Below are 10,392 nucleotides of genomic sequence, written 5' to 3' on the forward strand. Positions count from 1 at the left end.
ATTCCTGGAAGGTGAATACTGGAGGGAAGAGGCATGCAAGTACATGTGCACATGACGACACTGCCAAATAAACCCCTTTTCCGCAAAGCAACGTGCAGGTTTTTGCACAAATCTAAACTGACAAATGAAGCTCTCTCATGTACGTTGCTTACACTTCCCAAATGTAAAGCACTTCGTATTTCAAAACACTTCACAGAACTAAGCAAGAATCATGTGCATTTTACAGATGGGAGAAAATAATGTGATGGAGGAACAGACCTCTGAAATATACAACACATTTTATTCGCAGAAAACAAGTTTAAATGGCAGCTCTAAATGTACACCTGAAACAAGTATCTATAAGCAATACCCGTTTTCAAAGTGATTGGAAAGGGCAGATTCTAAAGCAATTTTTTTAAAATAAGGAGAAGAAAATAGAAACTCAGAAAAAAAATTAACATTACTGTGCAGGAGCAAACAGTAGAGTAAACAAATCATCCACAATTTAGGTGACTAAGGGACTAATACTACTGAAGAAGTTGCTTGCAACTATAACTTGCATTAACATAAAAAATGTTAATTTTGAATTGAAAAAGAACCATTTTACAAAAGGTCGCAACACAAACTAAGACCTCACTTTCTAATTTTGCATATGAAGGCATAATGGTTTGCAAATTTTAAATTTAGAATTCCTAAAATCAAACCCATAGAAATGCTGTGCACAGTTATGGCCAATCTTTGCCACAGGTAGAATAAAATCCTCCAAAAGCTAGAAAGAGGAGCAAGGGAGAACACTCATCACTATAAAAAGTGTTTGGAAAAAAACTATTATGCAGGAGCCCTTAGCCAGGAAATTGGAAGGCTTTAGGCACAAGAATCTCCAAAGCAGCAGGGATAATCAATTAACTGAAAACAGCCAGATTTTAAAATACTTAAAAAATGGACAATGATCTGTTAACTGTTGTCTGTGTAGCACTAGGATCCTTCACTTGTATGTTTTAGGAGAGGCTGATACAAGGTACAGTCACATATCAAAAAAGTGCTTGGAAGAAAGCAGTTCATAAACTACTGAAAGTAAGGAAAATTCCTAAAAAGAAGGTATTTTTTCAGTTTAATGTAAAAGATTGGACTTAATGAGCCAAATCTAAACAAAGTGGAAGGATTGTTGCTGTTCACATAGAGGGGTCAGATGGCCTTCAGCTCAAATTGCACCTTCTCATGATCCAGATCAGCCAAGTAGACAGCTGAGTTGGAAGATCACACGTGTTAAGGCAGGCAAGCAGAAAAGCATGCAGGATTCACAACAGAAGTAAACGATTAACATTCAGGGATAGTCCTCCTTTAGAAAAGAGACAGGATTTGTACAAAGGTCACCCATGTGTAAATTCAGAATTTTGGTTTTTGTGAAATACACTGAGGAAGTGACCCATGAATACCGAGGGCTCCAATCCCCAACAGTTCATTCCTTTAATTTTACCATTTCTGATGTATGTGGCTACATTCACTAGCAAAAAAAAAAAAAATTCTCTCTACTTATCCCACAGTAAGGAAGCAAATATTAAACCTTTGTCTCCTGTCCTATCTTAGTACAAAAGGAGCTTCCCGGGGAAAGACTAAACTTGGAAAGACACCGATCATATTTTAGGTTTTCCAGACTTGCAGCTAATATTCCAGATCATTTTCAGATCTTGCAGAACAGTACAGCTTTCCTATGCTGGCAATTTTACAGGAATGAAGCAAAGAAAAAAAAAAAAACCAAACCAAAAAAACTAAAAAAAAAATAAACCCAGAAATACTAAAATCCTTCCTATCTGGCAAAGTACTTTCTACAATCTGGCACAATTGCTGTTGGCAGCTGCCGCATTAACATTTTAAATTAAAGGAAACATTGACATTAGGAAGGGATCTAAGCTGCAAGGTAGCCAATACAGGCATCTGCCAAGCAGAGTATGGAAACCCACAAGGTCAGGACCTTACTTCTAAACCCCTTCAATCTAACTATCTACAAAATCCACAGTCCAAAAGATTTTGGTGTTCTCAACAATCTTTGGCAAGCTCTCTCTAAAAGAAGACTATTTTTCTGACAGAAAGCAAAGATAATTCATGCAGAAACAGGCCAATTAAAGACAGTAGCAGTTGAAAGGAGATCTTGTTAGCAGCACCGAGACACCCTTGCAGGCACAATAGCCAAGTCACAGCCCCCAGCAATAAATATGTATGTTCTGGCAATTACATTAACGTAACCCCACTTCCCATCTAGGAAACCAGAATGCAGCTCAACTCCTGACTCAGCTCCAAACTGCCTTCTTTTTCCTACAGCTGCATTTGCCCTTTATTACAAGCAGAACTGTTTCCAGTGAACACACTAAAACCAGCAGACAACTACTTTCAGTAACAATGTCTCAACAAAACGTAACACAGACACAGTAGAAGCACTGCATTATCAATTAAAATGCACCAGTTGCCAGGAAGCTTGTCTTCTTTAGGACACACTGTTCTGGGTTACATAAAGGTGTATTTTGCATTCACTCCCACTCTTCTAAACACTACATCTTGCAGCAGCTGGCATGTAACCTGAGGTTCCTGGACAAGGTTAACACAGACAGGCTCAAGTTCTCAACCCTAAAAACAGGCATAACAAACCCAAAACTGAAACAGAGTGGCTACAGAGCCCTCTCTGCTTCAGAACCAAAGCAGCCAGATTTCAGTAAGCAACAGCAGCCTTGCAGACATGAGCAGGAACATTAGCCACAAATCAGATACCCAAGAGCTGTCTGGAGCAAAGTCAAACATTTCCACCAAAGGAAAATACAGGTGTCTAGCACTCATCTTGCAATCAGGCCAAAAGAATCAAAATAAAACCATTTTGAGAATGCTGAAGAATAAAGAAGCCACCACCTTTCACCCACCACCACGGAAGGAATCGAGCGATCAACAGGATCCCACCATAGACAAGCACAGATTTCAGATACTAGATAAATCAAGGGCAAAAGAAAGAAAAAACAGCATTGATCACATGTTCTGATTGAAATGTCAATAAAATGCAACTCAAAGCAGAATTACCATCCCTCTTATCATTCAAAATTGATAGTATTAAAAGTCTTTAAACAAAAACAATTTACAAAATTAAAGTACATTTGTCACGTCACCATTAGAAACAGGTATCATCTACTTGTAAGAAGATTCTGAAGCAAAGCAGATTCATATGCCTGACAATGGGAGAAAGACCCTTTCTCTTGAGGGCTGAAACTGCTTAGGATAAGAGCTTTCATGTCACGCCATTCCACCACTACTGCTCCTGATGAGTCTGGCAGAAGCCAGGATTTCCCTACTTGCATAAGCCATAGGCATGAGAAGCCAAAGAAGTTAAGATGACCTGTGCACAAGTACTGGGTTGATACATGCCAGTTTTGGTTTGAAAATAGCTTTGCAATATAGAATTAGCTAAAGAAAAGATAAATGACATGTACATTCATCTATCTTCAAACAAATCCTCTTCATTTTGAGATGCATCTAATCAATAAAACAAATACTCTGATTACATGAAATCAAAGCTCTTATCTTCAGCTTGTGTCATTTTCCTCAAGCTCCCATTCTACCCAAGCTCATGAGAAAAGTCAGTTTGCCTATTTCAGAAGGTTCAAAAAACAATTCAAAAAGATACCAGTTTACAAGGTTTTGTATTATCCTAAGGATCAAGGAAAGTCCTCGGGCCCCACGATACCAAGCAAAGGTTTACAAGGTCATGGCACATGAGAAGGACCCAACTCTCTCCAAGACTTGAAAATGCTACTCCTGACTTAATTCCTTTAACCCTCGAAGAAATTTTCTTTTGGTTGGCAGTGACTAAGCATGTTGTCCTCACCTCTCCACACACAATGCATAGGAAGAAATCAGCTGCATCATCACTAACTTGATTGTCAACTTACATTACAGATACAAGGATGGCAGCTTATTTAAGTACAGATAAAGGAAACGCTACTTGAATCATGTGCAAGCAAGCAAAATTCATTTCCCAGCAAAGCTGAACATACCACTTCTTATCTTGCTGGCTCGCTCCTGGGCTCCTTGGGAGGTTTTCTATTTCCACTAAGACTGGCGCAGAAGGAACCGCTGTTAGGACAGGCAGGTTTGGCTTTGCATTCCAGCTCTTTGGAGACAGAATAAAAAACAAGTCATTATACACACATTAATGAAGTGATGACACATTAAAGAGAACAAAACATATCAACACTTCCTCTTAAGCACAAAGCTAAAGCAAGGCCATTTTCTTCCCTTACTTCCCTAGCACTGGATACCTATGCCCAGTCTTTTCCAGCACTGTACACAGTAGTTACCTGTAACTTTCCATTGGTTAATCACTGGATTTCAAGAGCAAATAACAAAATCCTCAAATCTGTTGAGACACATGAAAACTGCCTTTCGAAAGAATTAAAGAGAGTCCTTACTTGTGATCCATTAGTTTGGCTGGTAACGGCATTGTGCGTAGCACTGAAAGAAGAAAAATTTAAAAGTGAATCTAATCAACAAACTGCTTTTGCAGGCTGGTAAAACTGTAAGGACTTTCAGAAAGAAACAGAGTCTAAGATATTTCCCAAAAAGACCTTCAACATTTCTGCTTTAGGTCAGTTGTCTTATTCTAGGTAACTAAGGGCTTCAAGTTATTTTTTCTTAGTTCAAGCTGTAGTTTATCTGCAACTCATCTGTTTTTAACTCTTCCTTCCCTAAGCCAGTTTGGTTTAAAAAGTCTTCCTGATTCAGCAGTAAGATGCAGCACTTCTAAAGCAAAAGTTATATAATTTTAATTAAAACATCCAGCAAAATGTATCATTGTCAAAATGCTGTACATTGTCTACATGCTGTAGATACTATGTTCGTTCCATAACTAGAACCCTCCTGATTTGAAGTTTCACATCACAAAAGTTTATCAGAAAAATTAATGAGTTTCTTGCACGTACAACCTCTAATGGACTTAAAAAGTAGCTATTCAAATTTACATGCACAGCAACTCAGCACAGCACTAATAATAATTTATATTATTAAATATTTACTATATTTGATGAATTAAATAAGACCCATATCCTTTGATGATTTCTGAACCTGCAAGAGACATTTCACATTTCTGAGAGACTTAAAAGGAGTAATTATGCATTATGGATCTCATGCAAAGCAAACTTTTTCCCCAGACTTCTAATCTTTTAAAAAAAGGTTCCCATTTCCTACGACCCATTAATTTTCTGATTTATGGTCTGGACAAGAGCTATCCAACCTGGCAAGCTGACAATTCAAACAGATTTCTGTATTTACTTCAGTGACTTTTTAGAATTTATTTAAAACACCGTAATGTCAACACTGAGCAAGCTGTTCCTTGCCTGTTTGCCCCTTCACCCCTTCTCTATTGGGAGAATGTGCGAGAATTAAAAGAAATATCTAGGAATGCCCTCTAAGTAGCACATTCCCCTGTGCTGGGTTAACACAAAAGAATGGAACAACATACATCTTTCATGATGCATTTTAATTAGCAGCACTGGAGTGTAGAGTTTCAGAAATGGCACAGCTTGCTGTGGAGACACAACAGTGCCACACCTCAGTGCAGATCAGGAGACCGCAGTCTTATCAGGAGGAGAAACTGCATATGAAGTTTCTCTTCCCACTCTCAGAATGACCTAAGCAGCCTGAAACTTGGAGAAGGGCATGACAACACAGCATGACAAGAGCACTAATTAATCAAACAGTCACATTTTGCATGCAGAGGATCTTAATGATACCCAGTTTAGAACAGTACTTTCCCATTGTATAAAAAGAAAAAACAATACAGGAAGTCACAGAAAATAACTGCAGCCTTGTCCCCACACTTCCCAGACTTTTCCCCCTCTCAAGCAAGAATCAGCCCTGCTACTACAGACAGAAAATGGTGGGCTGTATTAAACCTGTTGTTCTGAAATGTTATTTTGGCATTCCTTACCCACCTCACCATGGTGCTCAATATCTATGAATATTGACTTTTTAAAAAATAATTTGGTTGCAACTGATCATTGCAGTGTTCACAAGTTATTAGGGCAAAGGACAGAAACCACAACTGAGTGACCTAAGTTTCTTCACTATGAGGTAGTTCCTTTTAACCTGGTTTCCTCTCTTCCCTTAAGGAAGGGTATGAAAATTATGATTCAGATACATATGAGTAATTTACATTGCAACAGCAAGTATGACCTGACACATCCAGGAAGACTCTTGGTATAGAAATAAAGAACCAAAAGGCTTCCCTTTCAATGTTGATCATGAAAAAAAAATGCAAGTGTCATACAGAATATAAAACCATCTACTTATTTCAAAAATATTAATTTTACTGTCTTTTCCCTTTGACTGTTACTTGATGATGTATTTAAGTCACACAGCCAGAGCAGGAAGATTTCAGGAAGAACACCTCCTCATACATTTTTAGCTGATCTCTTTACATGGCAGCACATGAACTACAGCTCATACCCAGCAAGAACCATAGCTAGTAATAAACAAAATTCCTTGTTAGCTAGTAAGCAAGTCTTGCAAAATTGTCTATGTGACAGCAACACAGGAGCTTTGCTTTGAACACTAACTTTTATGTAAAGAAAACAAACACAATACCCATGGCAAAACCACAGTTAAAGAGGCCAACACACTATATCCTCCTCCTTCAGACATGTGCTCAAGTACAAGTGCCAAACATCAGGGACAGAAATTCAATTATTGGAATGCATCTTACCTTGTTTCTTCCAGTTTAGCAGTGTATGCTGCAGAAATACAAAGCATTAATTAAAATTTAATTTATAATTAGGTTATCAGTTAAGTGTTAATTATATGATTAATAAAAATTGCCTAGCACTGCCTAAAAGTAGGCAACCAAAAGAGCAAAATTTGCACGCATCCCATGTATAACGTGTGAAAAAAAAATCTAAATCGGAAAATAAAATAAAAAGTCTGAAGAGCAAGCCAAATTCAGATTTAAGCAAGTATCTGAAGTCAGACATGGCTGTCACACTTGGCCTATGCAAGAGTGGGAGTCAAAAATGAGGTATCACATGCTGTCAGATCATGACAACGAAGTGCAACTCCTAACAACAATGAAGAAAATTTGAATAACAAAAATTTCCAACTCAATTAAAATACTATCATTAATATATCACTGTTTCCTGGACCCAAGTTTTCCATCTTCATACCGAGACCTACTGTGCAATTTTCATGGGTGTTTTACATGCTATGCAAGCTGGCTTGGACATGCTTTGGACACAAGCTTTTTCTGATAAATACATGAGGTCTCCTAAATAAGTCAAAGAAAACCTAATTTTGAAAATTCAAGAGAAGGGCAAACAACTACAGGAGAATTCCTACCCAGGATTTTTAAAGGAGACGATTACCTGATTCTCACACTGGATTATACTTCTCAGAATAGATGTTCTTTTACCTTTCATTTGCAGTGTTCGTCTTGAGTATCTCTTGCTGGGCCTTCTTTCAAAGGATGCTGATCTCCTGGCTTTGTTGGTCTTTGTGGTTTGATATTCCGTTTTCCCACTAAAAATGCCATGTTAAAGTACAAAGTAGAAAAATAAATCACTTACTTTTAATGACAGAATAGAGACACTGCTCATTGAAACATCTTATTTCTATTTTAAATTCATAGCTTTCTATCTGGTGTCAGTTCTAACAAAACATCCCAAACTCCACACCTCAAAAGGCCTTTAACAAAAGAGGTTAAGAGTTTTAGAAACATTCTCTTCTTCACCCCATTTCCCCAAGACAAATGGCAGAAGCAATGACTTTTAAAACATTAAGTTGCTGATAAAAGCATGCTTGCCCTTTGCATATTTCTGCGGTCCCAGTATATGGGGTTTGGGAGAAACTGAAAATTCTAGAAGAGAATAAAGCTTCAGTAATACTGCCCAAAGTCCTAGAGAAAGACAATAGGACTAGAACTCAGCATGCAGGAAAAGCAAGGAATGACAGAAGACATGTGCCAAATGACAGATGACACTGACCTGTACCGGAACCGAGATCCCAAGCGAATGAAGCCAGATCGACTGGAGCTTTTCTGGACGGGACCTCGGAGCCGGAAGAAGGCATGGTGCTCCACTGCACATTTCCACAAGTGTTTGCAGGCTTTGGGATGATCCAGTCTAAAGACAAAAGTGTGCTCCTGCTCCTTTCCCTTAAAGCACACAAAGCACACTGATGACTTACAAGGGGCTTGAATAAGTCAAAGCTAAAATTTCATGCAAGCCAAATGAAATTTGGTTTTTATGATTCCTAATATATATATATTTAAAAAAATGTTTTAGGCAGAAAAATCAACCTTTTCAGAAGCTATAATGAACAACTGCTACCTTGTCTAAGGTTGGAAAGGAGTTCATATATTTAACAAGTCTGAATGACTACAAATTAAAGACACCACTACAACAGGAAGATACTTGTTGATGAGGCTAACACGGTTTCACTTCCAAATCTAATCTTCTCTAATTACCAGGGCTCACTTTTTGTGAGCACTGGTATGCAGTTGTATGCAATTTCTTCCCCACAGGAATAATTCTGAAACCTGCTTAAGTAATTCATTCTACGAAATGTATGTGGGCTTTTTCTAAACTTTCTTAGGCAATGCATGCTGTTTCCAACGTATCTGCTTAGTTTTTAGTGTTCTCTTTTAAAAAAATAGGTGACAAAAAATTTATTTTTTACTTAAGTCCCTGCATTTCCCTCCTCCCCTCCATGTCACAATCAAAGATCTTTCAGGCATCTACATTAATTCTCAAAACTTAAATATAAGGAAAGAGATTTAGGAATATGTAAACTAGTACTGTATAATCAAGACTGAGATTTAACTAAACAGATATTTATCTACCTGTTCATCATCTTCAACAACAACCAGAGTGAGTTTGTTCTTCTTGAAGTCAAGCCTTGTTATCTTTGGCCTGCCAGATGAACAGAAAGTGCAGGTTATGTCTAACTTTTAGTAACCTACTGAGAAGGTATCTCATATTCATGGTGTTCTCATAACCCAAACTTTTTTTTTTTGCTATCATAAAAGAAACACAAGAACCAAAATCAAAAATAGATTTTAATGTACAATCAGAGATCTTACCAGAAAAACAAACCAATCTTTGTGTCTCCTTCAAAGACAAGAACTCCTGTAGGTGTTAGTCCCAGGCTGTAATCATTGCCATCTCTTGCCTAATTGCCACAAAATAAAAATTATATTCATTTTGGTGTTTGACCCTCTATCCAATTTACTAGAGTGACTCACGTAGTTTGTTTGCCCAGTGTTATAATTACACACATATCTGCTTATCTTATACAACAAAACTCTAGTTTGATGATCTTACAAAATGGATTTTTCTTGTTTGCAACACTTCAGTAAGGCTAACTAAAGAGAAAAACTAAAGTTTCTTGATTTGTCTGTGTAATAAAGACATCCTTATGCATTTGCTGCACTTGCTCCTCCACAGGAGATCTAGGCTTATTTGTAGTTCTTCACGTGGTAGCTAACTGCACCCCAGCAAATTTTAATTACTATGGTTTTTCACAAAACTTAAGTCTAAACACAAACTGTAGTACACACTTCCACACCAATCACACATTTAACACAGAACAGATATGCTTGGACTCAAGTTATACCTTCTAGAAATATATGCCAAAACTGGAATGTTGACACAAAGCCAGATCACTTGTTACGTAGATTGCATGAGAACAACATTCCCTTTCTTTCTCCGCTCAAAGTAGAACCCGTGTTGAAATGTAGCACAAAACTAACAGTATCATTTCCAAAGGTCACCATCCTGTGGTTTAACATACCTTGACTATGTGCATGTCTACACCATACATTTCCAGCCACTTAGCTTTGTTTAAGTAGTTAGTTTCAGCTTGTGCTGGTGTTTGCCCCCTGAAATAAAATTTTTGCTGTTACACAGATGCCTGAAAAAGCACAGAAGGGAAAAACTGGTATATGAGGAAAGAGGAAAAGAACTTCCTGAAAGTTTGTGAAAAACCTAAACACTGGTGACACTTGTTCACTTTAATGAACATCGAGGTCACTTTTTTAAGTTTTAATCTGAAAATGCTGCTGCAAAAATTACTGTGTTTCAAGATTTTGTATCTCAACATTTTACTCAGACCTTTGAAAAGCTTCATTTTTCACATTATATTCTCTTACAAAATATGACAGGACCATATTAAAATTCTGTTTCTGAGCAAGACCACAGAATAAGCGTCAGCAGTATCTTTTTAACAGAGTCTCTTCACAGAAAAATCAGTGCAAACAGCTGGGTAGCATTCACTGGAAGATGTAGTACCTGCATTCCTTCCACTTCTCAAAAACAGCTAATTCCATCTCTTCAGTCTGAGTGGGAACAAACCTAAACTCAGACACCAGCTCAGGGACATGTTCAGCAG

At 37.6% G+C, this 10,392-nt stretch overlaps 1 protein-coding gene across 4 annotated transcripts in view; it reads right to left on the minus strand.

Annotated features, from left to right (window-relative positions):
• The window catches only part of EPB41L5 (erythrocyte membrane protein band 4.1 like 5), a 51,597-nt gene that overhangs the window by 18,407 nt on the left and 22,798 nt on the right, over positions 1-10,392 (minus strand). For all 4 annotated transcript variants that reach the window (XM_017740132.1, XM_017740131.1, XM_017740133.1 and 1 more), the window contains 9 exons: positions 10,293-10,392; positions 9,796-9,883; positions 9,086-9,174; positions 8,846-8,915; positions 7,989-8,158; positions 7,418-7,524; positions 6,719-6,746; positions 4,428-4,470; positions 4,014-4,129 (listed from right to left, as the gene is read on the minus strand). In XM_017740132.1, the coding sequence (XP_017595621.1) occupies positions 4,014-4,129; positions 4,428-4,470; positions 6,719-6,746; positions 7,418-7,524; positions 7,989-8,158; positions 8,846-8,915; positions 9,086-9,174; positions 9,796-9,883; positions 10,293-10,392 (811 nt within the window). The remainder of the gene's footprint in view (positions 1-4,013; positions 4,130-4,427; positions 4,471-6,718; positions 6,747-7,417; positions 7,525-7,988; positions 8,159-8,845; positions 8,916-9,085; positions 9,175-9,795; positions 9,884-10,292) is intronic.

The sequence above is a fragment of the Corvus brachyrhynchos genome, unplaced genomic scaffold, assembly GCF_000691975.1.
Source record: "Corvus brachyrhynchos isolate BGI_N302 unplaced genomic scaffold, ASM69197v1 scaffold126, whole genome shotgun sequence".
Classification (NCBI taxonomy): Eukaryota; Metazoa; Chordata; class Aves; order Passeriformes; family Corvidae; genus Corvus; species Corvus brachyrhynchos.